The sequence below is a fragment of the Ptiloglossa arizonensis genome, chromosome 8, assembly GCF_051014685.1.
Source record: "Ptiloglossa arizonensis isolate GNS036 chromosome 8, iyPtiAriz1_principal, whole genome shotgun sequence".
In the NCBI taxonomy this organism is placed as follows: Eukaryota; Metazoa; Arthropoda; class Insecta; order Hymenoptera; family Colletidae; genus Ptiloglossa; species Ptiloglossa arizonensis.
Genome location: NC_135055.1, coordinates 5,938,938 through 5,961,435, shown reverse-complemented (window position 1 = coordinate 5,961,435; position 22,498 = coordinate 5,938,938). Strand labels below are relative to the sequence as shown.

The 22,498-nt window shown below is 39.9% G+C and overlaps 1 protein-coding gene across 2 annotated transcripts in view; it reads right to left on the bottom strand.

Annotated features, from left to right (window-relative positions):
- Octalpha2r (alpha2-adrenergic-like octopamine receptor) overlaps window positions 1-22,498 on the bottom strand; it is a 229,009-nt gene that overhangs the window by 4,897 nt on the left and 201,614 nt on the right. Inside the window, exon 2 of one of the 2 annotated variants that reach the window (XM_076317977.1) lies at window positions 1,361-1,633. In XM_076317977.1, coding sequence (XP_076174092.1) covers window positions 1,361-1,633 — 273 coding nt within the window. Of the gene's footprint in view, window positions 1-1,252; window positions 1,634-22,498 lie in introns of both variants that reach the window. The other variant, XM_076317976.1, reaches the window with a different exon arrangement.

The window sequence follows — 22,498 nt, the reverse complement described above, 5'->3', positions numbered from 1 at the left end:
CGTCGACTGAAAGTACACGAGCTAGTAAACATGGTAGGCGTATCAAAAAGTGTTGTATATCGCACACAGACTGAAAATTTCGACATGAGAAAGCTGTGCGCAAGATGGATACCGCGATTACTGACAATGGAACGAAAACAGCGTCGTGAATATACTTCAATTGAGTGTTCGGCGAGGTTTCACAGCACTAAAGCCGAGTTTTTGTATCGATTCATAACCACGGATAAAACATGGATCCATCGCTTCACATCCGAGACGAACGAACAGTCGAAACAATGAACCGAAAGGGGAGAAGCGACTCCAAAGACAGTTTCATCTGCATGGCGTCAGTTTTTTGGGATGCGCGTGGGATAATTTTCATTGATTATCCTCAGAAAGGAGAACCAATCAACGACGAGTGTTACGCGAACGTACTGCGGCGTTTGAGTGAAGAAATAAAAAGAAAAGCAGCAATATTTAGCAAAAAAGAAGTTTTTCTTTCATCGAGACCAGTTCACACATCCATTACCGCGATGCCCAAAATCAATGACTCAAAGTTCGAAATACATCCTCAGACACCCTATTCGCCAGATTTAGCCGCCTCGGATTATTTTCTGTTTCGAAACTCGAAAAAATAGCTCGGTGGGAAACGATTAACCAACAACGAGTAGTCAGAGTCTAAGGTCGATGGCTACTTTGCAAAGCTCGACGGTTTTCGTTGTACAAACAGGGTGTCGAAGCTACACGAACATCGTTGGAAAGATCGTATCGATCTAAGAGGAGACGTTGCATCGATCTGGAGAGACTAGGTAGAAAATGAAAGATACATTTTCACGAATTGTTTGCGTTGTCTTGGTCAGGTCGGGTAATTCTGGGACTACCCTGGTAACGTAACGCAGAGGGGACAGTCTGTGAACCTTGAGCGTGTCCTTCTCCTCCATGGGTATGATGTTACCCCTGCCAGGGTCCGCCTAGGATTATTTTCTGTTTCGAAACTCGAAAAAATAGCTCGGTGGGAAACGATTAACCAACAACGAAGTGTCAGAGTCTGTTTGCAAAGCTCGACGGTTTTCGTTGTACAAACAGGGTGTCGAAGCTACACGAACATCGTTGGAAAGATCGTATCGATCTAAGAGGAGATGTTGCATCGATCTGGAGAGACTAGGTAGAAAATGAAAGATACATTTTCACGAATTGTTTGCGTTGTCTTGGTCAGGTCGGGTGATTCTGGGACTACCCTGGTAACGTAACGCAGAGGGGACAGTCTGTGAACCTTGAGCGTGTCCTTCTCCTCCATGGGTATGCTGTTACCCCCGCCAGGGTCCGCCTCGGACGTGCTGACGTCGCTGGCGAAGTCGCACGTGACGATCGGTATCTGTACCGGCTGGTTCTCGATGGTGGCAACGTTCTCCATCACGGAGCCCGGTAGTTTCTTCGTCTCTGTGGTTGGCGCGTTTTGGGTGAAGCTGGTCTGCCTAACATCCGGTGACTCGGGCGGTGCCGCCGCACGACGACGCGGCTGCTTCCGGATCCCGCGGCGTGCACGTGCCTTCGCCGCGAAGTATATACGTATGTACACGAACACCATGATGCACGACGGTATGTAGAAGCTACCGAGAGCGGAATAAAGGACGTAGCCGATGTCCTCTGAAAGCTGGAACAGAAACGAATGAACATTGAATGGCCCCTTTGTTAGAACGATCCCCTTTGTTTCGACGCGGAGAATTGAAATAATTTATCGTTTGATACTTTATCGCGACGCTCCGTTACTCGCGAACGGACGAGCAATTTATTATGTCCGACGTTTCTTTTTTCCAATAATTTTCCGTCATTTCGAACCGACCCAAGACACTTTTGTCATACTTGCCCGCTGCACAAGACAGCTCCACCGATTGCAAAACGAAATACACGATGCGTACTTGTGTGTACACTATCGCGTAAAAGTTTCGAGGATTTGATTTTCATCGAAGCAAATCATTTTGCACATGTGTGTTTATTTACGTGGTCGAGTAAGTCGGCGAAATTTACGTTCAGAGTTTGCAATTGCTCGTGAAAAATTAAACTTTGCTCACTCTTTCGGGTAACAGTGAGATCAAACGTGGAGTACGTATACTACGTAATTAGAAAATTGAAGTGACCTTGTACAGGTTTGATACTGGATTAAAATTGCAAATATTAGATATTTAGTAGGAGAGTACGAGATGTTTACAAAGTGTTCTCTTTCGAAGAGACACATCCGAATATATTCTTTCGGAGGCGGGTTAAATGAATAAATAAATTTTCACTTCCTTGAAAAAGTTCTCGGAGAGAGATCGTTAGGAATTTGTAACAATGGAACGTATAAATTCAAATACACTCGTAATTCTCATTTTAAATTGTAATATCGAAGAACAATGTTTTCGGTAAAACGTTTGGGTATGCCTGAGAAAAGGTTAAATTGTTTTAATGTTCGAAGGGCGCTTTGGAGCGGCAGTGCATATAGAATCTTTTATACCAGAGAACTGGGCAGAATACGTATGAATGGAATTCCGATTTAGCAATCAGAATTATTGAAAAAGGTTACTTCGTTATTGGGTAATGAGTTCACTATGGATTTTATGTATTTATAGCTTACAATAACACGGTGAAACGGATACAGAACGTATTCGTTTAATGATGTCGATATTAGTATTAATATTATTTCGAGAAGCATTAGGCGAAAACCGGTCACCATGAGAGCATAATGCTTCCCTCGTTACAACAAATAACTTCTTCGTTGACAATTGAATTTCAATCGATGCAATTATAGGGAAACATTTTCGACACTGACGGTTCCTCGTACGGAAAATCAATATTCCTTTCAAACTTTTACCACAAAAATGAAAACAAACGAACCTACACGATTTCCATAATAAACGAATATAGAGATCAATTCTTCAATTACTACAATATCGTCTGTGACGACCGAGCGGAAATTGTACGAACTCTGGTGAACATTTTTCAAATCGTCCCCCATTCACTTTCGTCGCAGCTTCGGATTATTCCCTACTCCAACTCGTATAGAATTTGTCGTGATTCCCGTGGAAAATGAAAAGTGGCAGCAGGAAATGATAGAAATTATGTATGTCGAGGATTAACCGAGTCTTCGTGCATGGAAATTATCGTGACTTTTCTGCGTGCGTTTCGAGTACGACAGAATCGTAACAAAAAAAAAAAAAAAAAAAAAAGGAAAAGATGGAAAAATTCATTTCGCCGGTTCCGTTGATACCCTCAAAGGGAATCTATTCTACCAAGGAAGAGGGACGAGAAAAGTTGGTCGTTCAATTTAACAAAATATAGGATTACCGTTTCGTCGATTTTTTACGGACTTCTTTGCAACTTGCTCTACTAGGGGAACAGGGTGAAACCGATTCGTGAATGAACTGCATTTTCGTTTTCGTATTCCGCGGATGTCTGTGATTCAGGGGTAGGAGTTGATGCACCACAATACTTTAACGGTCACGTGCGAGACGCACGGTACAGCGAACTGGGTTGCACCTGCGCACAGCGAAGGAGATTTCCTGTATCGTGATCAAAATGGAACAATCAATTTATCGATATTCTCTACACGAACATAATAAATTATTGCGAGAAGTAACACATTGAGTGTGTAAAGATAGAAGGAAGAAAAGTATTGCATTTAAGAAAACTTACAAACCAATTGTTTTCATGGAGTTTTCATATGTTCGAAAATTCCCTGATCAGGTTTGGATTATCAGGAGAAAGATTTATGTGGGATATGCGTATGTACAGTACGTACCAGAAGAGATTACTCCTCGCATGTGTACTACACGTACAGTTAACACGATTGCATCGAAACGACCTAACGGATTCCGGTGAAACTTTATATCTAACGTTTACACACTTGTCGTAAGACTTGGTTAAATTTTGAACAAAATCGGCCGGTAAATATTAATAGTTATCTCTTGTAGTTTGTTCATTTTTCTATGGTGTATCTCTTGTTTTACAAATTTTAAAATATCTTTTAAATATCCTCCAAAGAAAATTACATTCCTTTCTCTTCGATATCTACTTTTGTCAAATATTGCACCGGGCAATAATTCGATGCATTTGTCTCTGTTAATTTTGATTAAGTATTTTTCCACGTGCAATTTTCGCTGAAGGTCGCTCCGTTCAATTATTTTTCTCTCGTCATGAACGAGTCCTGGTACCCTGTACGGTGTTTCCATTGCGAAATGCGAAATAATTATATTTAATTTACGATTATGCAGTTTCGCGAAGTCCCTGGAACCCAAGAGAACAGAGGTTCTAAACAGAGTACGGTTGATTTCACGTAATAACTCCTTCGCCTCTCGCATGCATGTTTTGCTTTGCATTTGCACTCGAATTATTAACGATACGAGACGACGTTAACGTCGACGTTAACGAAACAACGGTGGTGGCCGTTTATTTATTAACGGCCAGAGTGTACGGGACCTATCGGTTTCGTAGCTTCGACAGGAAACTCGGTTCCGCCTTTGGGAACGCGTGATATTTACTTGAAAATTTGAGGTGAGGGAATTATTTATCGTTTCACGGAGCAGGACGGATTACACCGATATCGAATTTCTGACAATGGGTAATTATTCACTCTAAAGTTGAACATTTTAAGAGACTATTATATATGCATAATAATTATTTCCCTCCTTGAACGTACAGTACTCGTCATGACTACGGATGCGATCTCTCAGTGCGCGTACTGCACAATGATCAATATTTCCGCAAAATTTTCGATCAGTAGAGATTTCAAGACTTCACTTGCAAACATTGTCGATACGAATTATGTTCGACTGGTTTTCGATGTGTCTAACCATAATAGGTGTCCGCTGGCAATGTCCTGTTTCACTGCGGGCAGAGTCTCTCGTCAAACGATTAACGCGCATAAAATTTAATATCTCAACGGTGGACGTTTAATCCGCCCCTTTTCGCGGCCGCTGGCCGTTTTTCTCTCCTTTCACGTCACCGTTTGCTGGGCGGTCTCATAAATGCAGCATCCACCGGACCGCTTTTTCTCACCCGAAGAAGATTGAAAAGGAGCGAAGAGCGTGAGGCGACGGAGGTGGCAAGTGTACCGCGTTGCCGCGCAAACACGCGGAATAACGAGCAGTTCGGGACGGGAATTTATGAAAGCGCGAAAGCTAGCGCGTGTGCCAGGTCCGGGGAACTTACTTCTCTGCCGTTTTTAACGACCCCCGGGTGCGGGAGATCGTCACGATTTATGGAGACAGACCTACGATCTTCTACGCGAGCGTTAGGGATAATAGAGAGGAGAAATTCATGGACTAGTGCTACACTCGCTCGGATAAAAGTTGTAGGTTTAATGGTGGGGTTGGTAGCTTTATTACGACACTGAAACTATTTACTAGGGTAGAATATTGCACCCAGTTGGCGTTCAGGATTTTTTCCGATGAAGGTAACTTCTATCACTATATACGTGGGTTGGCGTAGAGGACATTGACCGATGAAGATTACTTTCCTCCGGTAACTGTCGCGTCAAATTAGTACAGAGAACTTTGGTCGTTGAAGGTCACCTCTTGTCCACTACACGTAGCTCCAAGTTAACGCAGTGGACTTTCACCAATGAAGATTATCTACTGTGTCGCGCCAAGTTGGCGTACAGGACTTTGGCCGCTGAAGGTCATCCCCCACTATCCATCGCGCCAAGTTAGGTGCAGTGGACTTTGCTCGCTGAAGATCACTTCCTCCCACTAGATATCGCGCTAAATGGGCGCAGTAGATTTTGCCCGCTTAAGGCCACCATTTTCTTGTTAGATGTAGCGCCAAGTTTACACGTAGACATTGCCCGCTTAAGATCACCATTTTCTTATTAGATGTAGCGCCAAGTTTACACGTAGACATTGATCGCTGAAGGTCACTTCCCCCACTGCTTGTCACGTTAATTCAGCATAGTGGACTTTGGTCACCGAAGGTCGCTTTCGAATTAACATCGAGAATTTTGGCCGTTCAGGGTCACTTTTCCTCACTATTTATCACGCCAAGTTAGCACAGTGTATTTTGGCTGTTGAAGGTCACCTCCCACCACTTAAAACGCAAAGTAAGTGCTGTGAACTGTGGCCGCTGACGGTCATCTCCCACTACATATTGCGCCAAGTTAACGTAGGCAACTTTGGCCGTTGAAGGTCAATTTTCCCCTTCACTTATCACGTCAAGTTAGCATAGCGGACTTCGGCTGGTGAAGGTCACCTCACGTCACTTAACGCGCCACATAATTTTGACTGTTGAAGGTCACTATTTTTCACTACACGTCGCACCAAGTTGATGCAGTAGACTGTAGCAGAAGAAGCTGCTTAAGGTCACTTCTTCCTCACTATATGTAGCGTCAAGTTGGCACGTAGACATTGATCGCTGAAGGTCACTTTCCCACGACTTGTCACGTCTAGTTAGCATAGTGAACTTTGGCCGCTGAAGGTGGCTTTCCCCCACTATCTATCGCGTTCAGTTAACATCGAGAATTTTGGCCATGGAAGGTCATTTTCTCCTACTATCTATCGCGTTGAGTTAACATCGAGAATTTTGGCCGTTGAAGGTCACTTTTCCTCACCACTTATCACGCCAAGTTAGCATAGTGGACTTTGGCCGCTGAAGGTGGCTTTCCCCCACTATCTATCACGTTGAGCTAACATCGAGAATTTTGGCCGTTAAAGGTCACTTTCTCCTACTATCTATCGCGTCGAGTCAACGTAGGCAACTTTGGCCGTTGAAGGTCACTTTTCCTCACCACTTCTCACGCCAAGTTAGCATAGTGTATTTTGGCCGTTGAAGGTCACCTCCCACCACTTAACACGCCAAGTTAGTGCTATGAACTTTGACCGTTGAAGGTCATCTCCCACTACATATTGCGCCAAGTTAATACAGGAAACTTTGGTCGTTGAAGGTAACTTTCCCCTACTATTTATCGTGTTAAGTTAACACAGTGGATTTTGGCCATTGAAGGTTTTTTTTCCTACTACCTATCGCGTTAAGTTAGCATAGTGGACCCTGGCTGTTGAAAGTCACCTCTCAACAATTATTACGCCAAGTTAGCATAGTCGATTTTGACCGTTGAAGGTCACCACCCACCACTGAACACGCCAAGTTAGTACTATGAACTTTGGCCGTTGAAGGTCACTTTTCCTCACCACTTCTCACGCTAAGTTAGCACAGTGTATTTTGGCCGTTGAAGGTCACCTCCCACCACTTAACACGCCAAGTTAGTGCTATGAACTTTGGTCATTGAAGGTCATCTCCCACTACATATTGCGCCAAGTTAATACAGGAAACTTTGGTCGTTGAAGGTAACTTTCCCCTACTATTTATCGTGTTAAGTTAACACAGTGGATTTTGGCCATTGAAGGTTTTTTTTCCTACTACCTATCGCGCTAAGTTAGCATAGTGGACTTTAGCTGTTGAAAGTCACCTTAACGCGTCAAGTTAGCGTAGTAAACTTTGGTCACTGAAAGTGGACGACCCCCCCCCCCCCCCACACTATTTCTCGCGCCAAACTCACCCCCCACTTTCAGCCGCGTTTATGTCATCGCGTTCATGCATTCTACTCCGTTAGACGGTTCATTTTCTTTCACTCGTGTTTAACTTTCACTTTGTCAAAGGGTTTTACCGTTTTCCGTTTATATCGTTTCGAGTTCGTCTCTCGAGGTTTAATTTCCAGGTAGATTTGCTTCTCTGCTTCACTTTTTCTATGTTTTCTTCGTGAGTTCTCCAGCTTCTCTCTTTTCACTACTCGACTTTTTATTTTTCCATTTTCTCCCTGTTTTTTTTAACGTTTTAAGCCATCAGTGAATCCTTGCAGCAATCTTTTCCGAACCACTGAACGATTCAGATATCGTTACGCGTAACGATTTCTTTGTTACTTTGTCTTTCTCTTAATAAATTTAATCAATTGTGATATGACCTCCTTGTTTAAATAGTCGTCTTTAGAAAAATATGTCATAATATCGAATATATCGAATGTTTGAAAGAATATAGGATCGTTTCTTACGGGAAATAAAGAACTTTCAGTTTACTTGTACTCGACTATTTGGACGCTATTCGAATATTCTGTGCACCATTCGAGTGTTCTAATACTTGTAGTATTTAAACATTGTGTACTAGTATCTGTCCGATGTGTTGTTACTCCAATACAGATATTCGAATCCAGTCCGAATTGAAAGCGATACGAAGAGTATTAAAAATATATATAAACGAATCTTGGTACTTGTAAAAACGTGCATATGGAAAATTCATCAAAGTACCACGTGTTAACCTACCCTGTACAAGTGTCTCTGAGCGGCTGAAATATTTTAGCCCGCCTGTATCTTGTACTGAATTCTCCTAAATTAAATCGACGCCTATTAATGCGATTTCGTCGTGTTTTCCCATGACACCGACCCGATTCGTTGTTTCCATCGGTCAAGCTTTTCGCTACGGATTTGTTCGCGCCGAGAGCACGGAGAGAAAGAAAAAGCCACACGGACGCTGACGTCAAGCGTCGGTCGACCGACGCTCGTCCCTGTCCATCCTACGTCAGGAAATTTCACGGTTCAGGGCCGCCGAATGTTTTTTTTCTCTCCTTCTTTCGAGTCTTGCGTTTACGCCCACGGCTTTCTCAATGAAAAATTCATTTTACTTACTCCTCGAAACGAACCGGGAACGACGAAGAGGAGTGCGGCGTAACACACGCGCGAAGTAACGAGCAATCTCGAGTAGCGCGAATGAAAATTCATGAAATCATGAATAACAACGTCCGTTCGAGCCGACCGTTGCGACCACGATCTGGTCAAATTCGCAAACGATACGAGTTGTGGAATCCATTCGCGCATTTTCTTCGAAAAAATTTGCAAATCTCCCGATAAATCAGAATCACGTTACACGAACGGGAAGAAATAATCGAAATTTTTGTTTTTCTTCGGGAAAAGACTACATCGCGATTGAATCATTAGTTTACGTATTCACGGTCGAGTCGTTAAGAAAGTATAAATTCGTTTTGTCTCCTGTATCGAAATTCCTTAAAGAATCTATGGATCATTGTATACAGTGACTATATTTTACGAGAATAGGTCGATCAAAATATGTCCACAGAAGTCACAGAATTATTCTAGATATCTGGAATATGATGTGAGTACTTATCGAAGAAAAAATTGTATATATTTAAAACAAGAGTCGAGCTTTTCACGCGAACTTATCAGATTATCTTCTTAAGTCAGTCGTCTTCGTTAGTAGTTAGAATCATTTAGGTAGAATAACGGGAGACGTTCGAAAGTATCTACGAAACGACGTCATAGACCGACATTTGCGGAATGGAAATGCGCAGACTTGGTCATTCTCGGTCGAACTATCGCGTTTTCAAACTCGTTCCGTCGAGAAAACGGCGGTCATTTGCCAGCGATTTCAATTATGAATCGCTGATGTACGACGCCTGGTCGCGCCATTGGCCACACGGGAAATACGTGGGATCGAACGTGAGTCCTTTGACCTTATCTTTTACTGGCGATCTTAGGAGGGCTTATCTTACTCCGTGCAATCGTACTCCATCTTCCAAATGACCACGAAATTGTTCCACCGTATACCCTTTCTAATCAACGTTTTCTTCGTTTCCCCCGGTATCAGTGCGTGATCCTATTTGCATATTGAAATTGTTATTACAGGTGTCTGGATCTCGTTAACCCTTTCGTGACCTCTCGTTAACTCGATCGTTTTCGATAGACATCAGTTTCAGACAATTTATAGACTTGACCCTTGAATTATCGGGATTGCTAGATACATGATTGTCTTTTTCATACTGATGCCTTTGTACATACTGTTCATGTGTATATTTATTCAGACACTCAATTTCTTTTTTGATAAAGAAGTACAGGTGGGTTTATTTAAGTGTAGTTAACTTTTGAAACTTTGATCTGTTCTGGAAGAAATTACAAGTTGTATCGTTCCCTGTAATAAAATTTACCTAGAGAACTTTAAAATAAATTAATCACGCGGATCGAGAACATTCGTCAATTATTCGAATATTCGAGTAGTCGGGTAGTCAATTATTCGAATATTCGAATAATTATTCAAATAGTCGAGTATTCGAGTGATCAAGTATTCGAGTAGTCGAGTATTTGAGTGATGAAGTATTGGAATAGTCGGGTATTCGAGTGATCAAATATTCGGATAGTCACGTAGTAGAATATTCGGAACAGACGAGTTGTCGAGTAGTTCTGTATTTGAATAATCGAGTATTGAAGTGGACAAGTATTCAAATAATGAAGTAGCAGAGTACCTGAATACCCAAGTATTGAATATTCAAGTACTCGAGTAGTTGCAAGTGTAATATTAAAATTTTCATCAGGTATTTAAAATTTGTTTATAGTCGAAAGGTTGTCGAACTGTGTATATTGTATACACAAAAGTAAGAGTGAACAAGTATTTGGGTAGTCGAGTAGTAGAATATTCGGAACAGACGAGTTGTCGAGTAGTTCTGTATTTGAGTAGTCGAGTATTGGAGTGGAAAGGTATTCAAATAATCAAGTGGCCGAGTACCTGAATACCCAAGTATTGAATATTCAAGTACTCGAGTAGTTGCGAGTGTAATATTAAAATTTCCATCAGGTATTTAAAATTTGTTTATAGTCGAAAGGTTGTCGAACTATGTACATTGTATACACAAAAATAAGAGTGAACAAGTATTTGAATAGTCGAGTAGAAGAATATTCGGAACGGACGAGTTGTCGAGTAGTTCTGTATTTGAATAATCGAGTATTGGAGTGGACAAGTATTCTAATAATCAAGTAGCAGAGTACCTGAATACCCAAGTATTGAATATTCAAGTACCCGAGTAGTCGCGAGTTTAATATTAAAATTTCCATCAGGCATTTAACATTTGTTTATAATCAAGAAGTTGTCGAACTATGTATATTGTATACACAAAAGTAAGAGTGAACAAGTATTTGGGTAGTCGAGTAGTAGAATATTCGGAACAGACGAGTTGTCGAGTAGATCTGTATTTGAATAATCTAGTATTGGAGTGGACAAGTATTCAAATAATCAAGTAGCAGAGTACCTGAATACCCAAGTATTCAAATAATCGAGTAGCAGAGTACCTGAATACCCAAGTATTCAAATAATCAAGTAGCAGAGTACCTGAATACCCAAGTATTCAAATAATCAAGTAGCAGAGTACCTGAATACCCAAATATTCAAATAATCAAGTAGCAGAGTACCTGAATACCCAAGTATTGAATATTCAAGTACTCGAGTAGTCGCGAGTGTAATATTAAAATTTCCATCAGGTATTTAAAATTTGTTTATAGTCGAAGGGTTGTCGAACTATGTATATTGTATACAGAAAAATAAATGTAACTGCTACTTGCCACTGCTTGCTGCTTCAATTAAGTTCAACGGAGCCGAAAAAGGCAGACGCAAGCTGGCCCGGCCGTGTACCGAATATGCTCGCGGCCACGTTTTGCCCGACCCAATTAAATTTCTTTCCGCGGTGCTCGTCCCGTTGCTTCTTTTCATCTAAATTCGGGAAATCGTGCTCTTTAAGCGCGGCGTCAGCGTAAAGCCGAGAAAACGATTATATCTCATGCTCGCGAAATAATTGCGTTCCTTCTGCGGACTCTACGGATCTTCTTTCGCGGACGGTTAACAAAAAATTTACGTTTTCCGGAATTTAATTAAAAGGAGTCGGAATCGCCGACGATTTCTTTCGTGCTTGTAGATTATTTAAAGCGACATCAATAATTACGGTCGTACAAGCGAATTTGTATTTTCATTCATTGGCAATGCGAACAAGAGATTAAAAATATATAATTTCGTTACAGGGGTTAGAATCTTGAACTAGAAATTTACGTCTCATCCACGAGCCTTGTTGCTCGTTAAAAATAAATAATTACTTAGAAGGCCACAATTATTGACCGATAGATAACGAAATGATCAAATACGTTGCTTTAACAAGTATGTTTCATTTCTTCCATAAATTTATCGATCACTAATTCGACTCTTCTGTGTGTCAGAATTAAAAGTAAATATTATTTTAGTTTAAAATATGAAAATATGTGTGGACAAAACGAACCTCGTGACACGTTACGAATAGATATTCAAATTTTACATTAAAATAATATTTGTCGTTGATTTTCTCGTACAATAGAAGATCAACATTTATTTAATACATAAACGATGTTCGTTATACCAGTCAATGATAGTAAACAAATCCGTATCGTATATTTAACGTGCAGTATCTACTTGAATCGAATAATTCCAACGATTTGGAATCGAAGAACCACGGGAAAAGAATGGAGTAAAGAGTGGACGAGGGAGGAGGCGGGGTCAGGATTATTTCCACGAGAGACCGAAATCCGAGTTATTGGTTACCGAAATCCACCCTGGATTCTTTCCAATAGGAATGTGTCACCGTTCCGAGAATAAGTATACACTCCCCTATCCGCTGTAACTTCAGGTCGCATAGTTGTTCAAATAGTTGAAAAAGGATGAAAAATAAAAGTGTTGCCAATAAAGGCGATCGTACGAGCAATTACGAATTCTTATTCATTGATACATAAACAGGAGAAAATTCATTTGGTAAAAAATGAAATTTTTTACTTTTTCGTGGAGTGTCTACAAATTGTCTATAAATTACTCAAATTGTCTATAAAATAGACATACAAGTGTCTGTAAATTACTCGCTGAGTAATTTTGACTCGTCTGAATGAGAGAAAAGAAGAAGATGTTTACAGATATAATTTGTATCATTTTTCTTTAACGTGAGTTGATCTTTGTCGATATTTTTAAAAACGAGCAACAATTGTCAATTTTTCAAATACTTTCGATATCTTTCTTGTATTTCCGAGGATTTGATATTTCTGGGATAAAAATATTCACCTGAGAAATAAATTCCACGATTCGAAAGTCCTCGTCCGTTGACGATTCGCGGCTTCCATCGAGAGACTTCAAGGATTAGAAATTCATCACGACGATTTTCCATCGTCACCGCTATCTCCGATTTCAGGAGTCTGTTCCTTTGACTTCGCGATTGATACTTCCTTTGTCCCTGTGGCCATTGTGCCAGACGATGGTTCTCACCAACGCGTTTCCACGGCTTGAAATGGAAACGCGAAGAAATTCATTTCTTTCCCGAATAAAGTCCAGAGCGAAAGAGCAGACACCACGAATTACGAATACGTGTTATTTCTTGCTCGACAAGTTCCCGGTGTCTCTTGGACAGAGAGAGAATTTCGAGCATTTCAAAGCGAGAAGTCCCTTTCCCTCTCTCTAATTGCGTTAATATTTATAACACAAATCCTCATTGGTTATTCAAATTGTGAATTTTAATATCGTCTTTGAATAACGGAAATATTTAAATAGTAAAGTTAACGTTCTCGACGACAACCAGGTCATCTTCGGAATGCTAAAGTAAGAATATAATACGAATGTATAATTAAAGTTAATCAAAACTTTGTTGCTTCACCGTGTTCGAAACGAACGAATTTAAAGTATACAATTTAGAAAAAGTGAAACACGTGATACATTCACTGAAATGTTAACAAACACGTTAATGAAATAAATTGACAGGGGTTAGTGTAAAAATTAGGTGCACTTTCCTCGCCTGTTATTTTATGCTTAATAAGTTTCCAGTGTCTCTTGGACGGAGAGATTTCGAGCGTTTTAAAGCGAAAAGTCCTTCTCTCTAATTGCGTTAATATTTGGTCGCTGCGCGCGGAACGAGAACGCGCGGCTGCGGGACGGAATTGGATGAAACAATATTAAACGGGACAATGTTAACGATAATATACTATTTTGAGCGTTGCGAGTTAGCGATGTTAACGCAGCTCTGGTGCCGGTATTTGCTGTATAAACCGTGGTATTCAAATCACCTCTCTGGCGTTGGCTACTCGGCTGAAATATTGTTTTAACCGCTATCCTATGGTTTCTTCGTTCGAGTTTGGTCGCACGAATGTACACTCAGTTACAGAAATTAGTGCTAAGTTGGTGAAAGTGGTCATCCACGCGCTACCCCCTCCCCATCTCGTCTCGTTTCTAAGACGCTTCGAGGTTGCGCGAGATTGGTGCGCAGAGTCATTACGCCGCTGACCACTCTACGGTGCAGATCGTATCTCTCGTATTTCAGACGTACCTAACCCACTTACCTGCACGAGTCTTACAAATCGCTGTAAAATAATAATGTACCGTCGATGGACCCGTGACATTTACAATTTACAGATCAACTTATCATTTATTATATACGAGATTGAAATTGTTGCTTTCGAATTGGAAACCCAAATGAAAACGTTTCAACCTTCGATTTAAGTCTTCTTCGGTACGGATTGCTATAAATTTAGAAAATTGCACAACAAATTATTTCCAATGTTTCGAGTTTGCATTTTTGGTTACTCGAATGAAAAGTTGGCAAAGACCTACAAAAGGACGAATTAAATGAAAGAAAAATACGCGTGGAAAATTTTTCGAGAAAGTTCAACGTAAAATAAATATTAAGAAATTAAAGATTTGTTCAAACGCTCCATACTACGTGACGCAGAGAAGGAGTGGGGGTAGCATCGAGGGGTTCGTACTCCCCTGAGTTGGCACGAGTTTCTATGACTATCTGTACGAATGACCGACGAAGAGTAGGAGGGGAGGGGGGCGTGCGACAGCGATTGATCGAAACGCGGCGCGTAAAGTGTTTAATTGGAAACCGCGTGGCTCGTTATCGATGCTCGACGTCGCGGCGCTCTCTATCGGGACACTTACGTTCCTTTTTCCTGGCGGGATGAGAAATGTGGAAAAAAAAGACGAGGGAAAAAATAACAGGTGAAAGGAACACACTCGCGCGCGCGCACGTTCGTACTGAAGTACAATCAATGAGTCTGTCAAGTGCAGATGAAAAGTGTTTGATATTGAAGTCGCCGTGGGAATGAAAAAGATGGTTCGGGGCAGAAAAGGCAGACTACGGGACGCTCCAAACAAATTCGTGCGCGGTATAGTGTGACCTGGATTTTTATTTTTTTCCACCCCCTGCCTCCGTGTTCCCTCTTCACTGCCCGTTTTCCCGCTTCGCGCGAAAAGATGTTGCTTTTTCGACGTGGCTGCTTGTAACTCTTCTCTTTTTTTTTCACCTTTCGAACGCGAATTCGTGCGTTATGACGCGTTGGAGTGACGTGAAACGTTGTAAGTCAAATCGCTATATGCAACACTCGACGCACCGAGCTCGCTCTAGAAAGGGATTGTTCAACGCGAAGCTGTCGGGAAAAATTTATAAACGATGTTTTTATCGCGGCACTAGCACGTCCAGTTTCGGTATCGTTCCTGTTTCTATGTATTCTGATCATTCGAATGAAAAAAGTATCGCGGTTCGGTACGTTATTCGAAATTTTTCGACATTTTTAGAATTTTATTAATAGGTAGCTTCGCCATCGCTTTCGACGAACTTTATAATCTTATCGAAGTTCTCGGTGCATCTAAATGGGTCTTATTTAAAGCAACGTGAAATTGAGGTCACTTGTAGGTGATCGCAGACATTTGCTGACGTCAGAGCCAGCTGGAATCTAACCTAACATTTTTCTAATTGTACTATAGAAAATTGGTGCATTATACTAGAAAATAGGAGAATTTGTAATTTTTCATTTTGTTAATGAATTTTTCGTACTTGTACTGTGGTTCCGTATACAGACCTAATTTAAACATTTTTGTAATTAATGTCTAAGAAAGAAGAACCATTGGACTGAAATTTTATTGCAATTTTCATTGTAACGACAGTTTTGTTTATTATATCTAACCTAACATTTTTCTAATCGTTCTATAAAAAATTGGTGCATTATACTAGAAAATAGGGGAATTTGTAATTTTTCATTTTGTTAATGAAGTTTTCGTATTTGTACTTTGGTTCCGAATGCAGACCTAATTTAAACATTTTTGTAATTAATGTCTAAGAAAGAAGAACCATTGGACGGAAATTTTATTGCAATTTTCATTGTAATGACAGTTTTGTTTATTATATCTAACCTAACATTTTTCTAATTGTTCTATAAACAATTGGTGCATTATACTAGAAAATAGGGGAATTTGTAATTTTTCATTTTGTTAATGAATTTTTGGTATTTGTACTTTGGTTCCGAATGCAGACCTAATTTAAACTTTTTTATAATTAATGTCTAAAAAAGAAGAATCATTGGATTGAAATTTTATTGCAATTTTCATTGTAATGACAGTTTTGTTTATGAAACTATTGGCTGTACTTGGACCAGCATAATTGTCTTGAGTTTTATTAAATTTAATATTTGCATCGCAAGGCAATTTGGAGCTGACTTATCCCACGAGTTTATTTTCTCTGATAATCTTTTCTACCTAAAGTAATTAATTATATTCGAGTCGGTTTAGTTTGCTACAAATTCAATGTGCGTTTTATCCTTCTATCATATTTACGTCTCTGCGGATAAATGGATTTACCTCGAAATTGGTTTGAATAAATATTTGTCGAAGAAATGTCTTTCAAACTTTTCCGAGTAATATTAATTTACGTCATCCTTAGAATCGTATAACGTACAAAAATATATATTCTAGCACCGAAGTATAAAGTATGCAATATGATAATTCAAATTAAGATTTACTCGGCGCGACCAAGAATTTTAATATTGGTTACGAGGGAACAACCAGCAGATCTTATTATACTTCGAAAAGGAAAGGCGAAAGCACTAACAATTGCATCGTCAGAGACGCGGAAGAGCAACCATAATCCCTTAATGTCGCGGAATTGCGGGAATTTGGTTCTTATTAAAAAATAATTCATCGTACCGTAAATCTCGCTTTTCACGCCGTGCTACGAAAAAAAACGCAATTTGAGATGATGATTTCACGGTCGAAACTTCGAGTCGTACGATAATAATAAATTTATGAGCAATCAATTTCTAACGAACGGATATTTATTTTTAAATACATATATTTTAAAAGCTTCGCAAAATATTAATATCAATAGCTACATCTCAGTAGCCTTTAAAATAATAAATTCACAAACGTCATTTTTTAATATTTTACAGTAAAAAGTTCCCATAACGATATTTATAAAACTTTATAAATTCACCTACAATTCAACGAAGATGAATTCAATACAAAAATAATTAGCGACGATGTGTACACATTGTCAGTGCAGCGACGTTAATAGCACAAAATATGAAAAGAATGTCGATTGCCATAAGTTTTGACAGCAACATGGATTTTCCGTTAATCTCAGCGATATTCAGAGCCGCGGGACAAAGTTTTCGTTTTCTTCGCGTGGTCGAAGCGAGCGGAGGTCGTTAATTGGATCGCGTAAAGTGTTCGTTCCCATTCGTGTACCTGTCCGCGGAAATTATTAAATAATCGCGGTGTGTATTTTTAGCACCGTGTACTCGAGCCCGTGGAACATTACTTGTGCGAGAACAGTGGCGTCGTCACTTAGCTCCTCGCGTAAAGTGGACGCGCGGGAACCGCGTGCAGCGAGTATTAAATTTCTCGCGCCACCGCGTATCGTGTGTCCGCGAAACAATACGGTCCAAGTCGCGGATAAAAGCGCGACACTTTACGCGAAAACGACCACCGAGCTGTAATAAAGGCATTCCCTTATCATGCACGCGGTTCGCGGACTAAATCTGTCGATCTCCGTAAGAAACGCTGCTTGACGAGTGCACATTGTTCACTGAATCAATTCGTGTGTCCTGCAAAACGAGTCGTTATCGATTTGGAGTGATTATCTGGGGAGTGAAGATTGGTGGAGAAATTTTTAAATATTGTCCACTCATATTCGAACAGTCGTCTACTCCGATAATCTAGCATTGAAGTATTCGAGTTGTCGAACATTCGAATAGTCAAGTATTCGAATCTTCAAGTACTCGAATAGCCAAGGATTCGAATAACCAAACACTCAAATACCCAATCGTTTAAATATCAAAGCATTCGAATAGTCGAAGGTCCGAATATTTAAATGCTTGAACAGTCAAGGATCTCGAATTTTCAAACATCCAAATATTTAAGCATTCAAAATAGTGAAATGCTGAAATATTCAGGCATTCAATTCGTCAAGGATTCGAATACACAAGTACTTGAATATTCGAACATTAAAATATTCAAGCATTCAAATACTCAGCTGTTAGAACAGTCGAAGATTCGAATATTCGAGTATTTGGATATTCGAGTATTTGAATATTCAAGTATCAAATATTCAAGGATATCCAAGCATTGAATACTCAAGCATTCGAATGTTCACGCAGTAAATGCTCAAGTATTCGGATAATCGAGCGTCAAGTACTCAAGTATTCGGATATTCAAGCATCGAATACTCAAGTATTCGGATATTCAAGCACCAGATACTCAACTTCTCGGAGATTCGAGCAGCAAATACTCTGGTATTCGAATATAAAAGTGTCAAATGCTCAAGTATTCAGGCATTCAATTCATCAAGGATTCGAATATACAAGTACTTGAATATTCAAACATTAAAATATTCAAGCATTCAAATACTCAGCTGATAGAACAGTCGAAGATTCGAATATTCGAGTATTTGAATATTCGAGTATTTGAATATTCAAGGATTTGAATATTCAAGTATCAAATATTCAAGGATATTCAAGCATTGAATACTCAAGCATTCGAATGTTCACGCAGTAAATGCTCAAGTATTCGGATGATCAAGCGTCAAGTACTCAAATATTCGGATATTCAAGCATCGAATACTCAAGTATTCGGATATTCAACCACCAGATACTCAACTTCTCGGACATTCGAGCAGCAAATACTCTGCTATTCGAATACAAAAGTGTCGAATGCTCGAGTATTCGGATTTCCAAACAAAAGCTACTCAAGTATTCGAGTAGAATTGCAAAACTCGCCGACTCTTTGAACAGAGAATGAATTGGCAAGTTCCAGGCCGCGGTTTGGTTTTTTAAACATTACCGTGCCCTCTCGAAGCGTGCAATTTTCGAGACAGGCTGCACGAATCGTAAATTCCTGCTTCAGAACGGAGAATCAGTTTCAGCCCTCGAAACGCTCCAGTTTTCCTTGTTCTTTTTTTTTTTTTGTTTCTCAACCGGATACAATTAAATTGTCATCTTTGCTCGCTACGCGCACGAAACACTCGCAGCACACGTTTCCTTCCCCTTTATCTCCTCTCGGCCCCCTTCAACGCCCACCGACCCCCTTCAATGCTCTCCTATCCAATCCCACACCTCCTAACCCCTCCCCCTCCTCCTAACCCCTCCCCCTCCCGTGGCGTCTGCTCCGAATTAATACTTTCCCTCCCTGTTTCGTCGAGCCGGAGGAAAACATCCAATTTCGTTTGCAATCCTGTTAGACGTGGAATCGCCGGTCCGCGCTCGCTGGCCGCACAGAATTGGCGCGCTTTAAACGCTCTGACGTGCCTCTTACGTGCACTCCACGCTGTCAGGTGCACGAAAACGTTTTGAAGCACCGTTCAGAAGCCCGCGCGACGGATCACGCGCAAACAGAGCCCGTTAAGATTGCTTCAACCAGGACTTCCGTGCGATGTTATTATTTCTCCGCGAAAAGTCGACCTAGTATATTTAAACGGAGCGTTCTAAATTCCAAATTGCAATATTTCAGCTTGGAAATCTTCCGAGTTTCTTCCATCGATGTATCGTAAACCCAGATTAGAGGACATTCTTGTAGGGACATTGCTTCTGCATGGTCTGCCAGGCAGAACAAAGTTCAAAGCATTGTTCTCTATCAGTGTATCACAAAGGGGCACGAATGATTTAAAAGGAAGGTTAATAAAAGCTATGTCGCGGAGAATATTAACAGAAGGTGCTAAAAATGTAATTAAGGGAAGTGGAGAAAGTGTTCATAAAGCGAAAATGATATTGAGCACGCTGTGTAGCGAAATGGTAGTGTAAGTAGAGTGAAGTCTTGAAATTATTCTTGTACGACCTCGAACATTATTCTCTCGTCGTTCGAGTGTGGTTAGAAAAAGTAGGGCTCACCTATGCGTTTCAAACTAAATTATACATTTTTTAAAATAATATTATAATAATAATAATAATTGTTACACGTTTTTACTGTACGTATGCTCACACGTATAGAGAGAATTAACGTGTAACTAGAACACGCGGGAAAATAGCTAACCGTAATTAATCCATCGTATTTTCAACGCGAAATATCGAAACCTTCTCATTCCGTTGTTTCTCGTCGCACCTTCAAATTACATAAAATGGAAACTTTGTATCATTCGCACGAACATCCGAATCGCCGTGTAAAAATACGGGTACATCGTAAACGCATTACACCGTGAAGCTGAAATTTCAAATTCCGTTCGCCGTGGGCCAATCAGCCGGATCGTGTATGTATTTTTGACAACTCGTGTTCGTGGTCAGGCTCAAAAATGCTACCAATTCGGATGCATGATTAATCAACGCGTCGAAATATAATACTTTGTTGTAATGGTGGTGGTTGTGAAATATGAACAAAAATCATTGGATTCGACTCGTTCGCATCGTCGAAGGGAATCGCGGGAAACCGCACACGCATGCGCGGTGGCGCGAATCACATCAAGAATTTGAATGCATCATCGTTAGACACTGAAATCGAATTAAACGTTTCCGATTAATTCCATCTCTCGTTCCATTTACGTTGCAACGGTCGACAATAATAACTACTATTATTGTTCATTATAAACGGGACGAGTTCTTTAAACGCATCGAACTGCAAATACAGTGTACAGATCAGTAACAAAAGAAAAAAAGGAGAGCAAATAGTAGAATGGAAAGAATATAATAAAGAAATGGAACGAGTATTTTAAACACGTTTAAATGTAAGTACAGAGTACAGATGGACGATAAAAAAAGAAAAAAAAAAAAGAAAGAAAAATGAAATGTTAAAGCTTCGTTAAATTCAAACGTGGTCACCTTTTCTCTTTTTACCTGTAATTAAATGTTTCTTTAAACACATCGAACTGCAACTACAGTGTACAGATCAGTAACAAAAGAAAAAAAGGAGAGCGAATAGTAGAGTGGAAAGAATATAATAAAGAAATGGAACGAGTATTTTAAACACGTTTAAATGTAAGTACAGAGTACAGATCGATAATAAAAAAAGAAAAAAAAAAAGAAAGAAAAATGAAATGTTAAAGCTTCGTTAAATTCAAACATGGTCACCTTTTTTCTTTTTACCTGTAATTAAATGTTTCTATTGGAACGTAGGTTACGTATTCCACGATTTCTGCGCGAGAACGCCACCCTTAAATAACGATTCGTCGATAAATCGGCGTCAACGGATATTTGGATGCGGAATTTCTTTTTTGTTGATGAAACAGAAAAGGACGAGGACGACACACGAGGGCTGAGAAGGGGGGGATCGATATCCATTTAACGAGCTAAATAATTGGCTTAACCGGCGGCGCGGCTAATGCAGTAAGCAAACCCTGACGTTTTATGAAAACGTGCACACGAGCGCGCAGCCGTACACGATGAGTTCGTTACAGAGCATTGTTTGCCCGACTGAAATGTTTCATGAAGAGAATCGAGCGCCCCGGAGCGCGGAACACGTGTATCGCTTGTAAACGCGCGTGTCGCGCGAACGCTGCCCGTTTCGCGGACACCGGCGTTGATACACGTCGTTCCCTTTGCGGAATGTTCGCAAATTGTTTGGCCAACTTCGCGGTGGTACCAGCTGACTTGGATCGACACGGTCAGAATAGTTTCGATCTAACGAACGGTGTGGAAGATAATATCGCATTCACGCGAGACGAGTGATACGAGACAACTGTTTTTTTTTCAATTATTGGATTATGTAGCTGTTTCATGGGAAACGGTTCAGACGATCAGTGATGAAAATAACGTCAAGTGGTGCGAAAAAATTGACAATCGTCGATATTGAATTTGTATATTGGAGGAAAAAATTGAATTTAAAAATTTCGCGATATTCGATTATCGTCAGTGATTAGAATTACGGAGAATGTGACTCACAGAAGGGTCATGGGTGTTCGAAAATAAGAAACGTAATTCGAAAGAGTATTCGAATACTCAAACATTACGATGATTGTTCAAATGTTATTTATATAGTCAGGTATTTGAATAGTTTTTGTGTATTCAAGTATTTGAATGGTATTCGCGTAGTTGAGTATTCGAATAGTACTTGTATTGTCGAGTATTTGAATGCTATTCACACAGCCAAGTATTCAAACAGTAAAGTATTCGAATAGCAAAGTATTCGAAATGTAAAGTATTCGAATAATTAAGTATTCCAATAGCAAAGTATTCGAATAATCAATTCTTCGAATAGCAAGGTATTCGAATAATCAAATATTCGAATAGCAAAGAATTCGAATAATCAAGTATTCGAACAATCAATTCTTCGAATAGCAAGGTATTCGAATAACCAAGTATTCCAATAGCAAAGTATTCGAATAACCAAGTCTTCGAATAGCAAAGTATTCGACTAACTAAGTATTTCAATAGCAAAGTATTTGAATAATCAAGTCTTCGAATAACAAAGTATTCGAATAATCAAATATTCGAATAGCAAAGAATTCGAATAATCAAGTATTCGA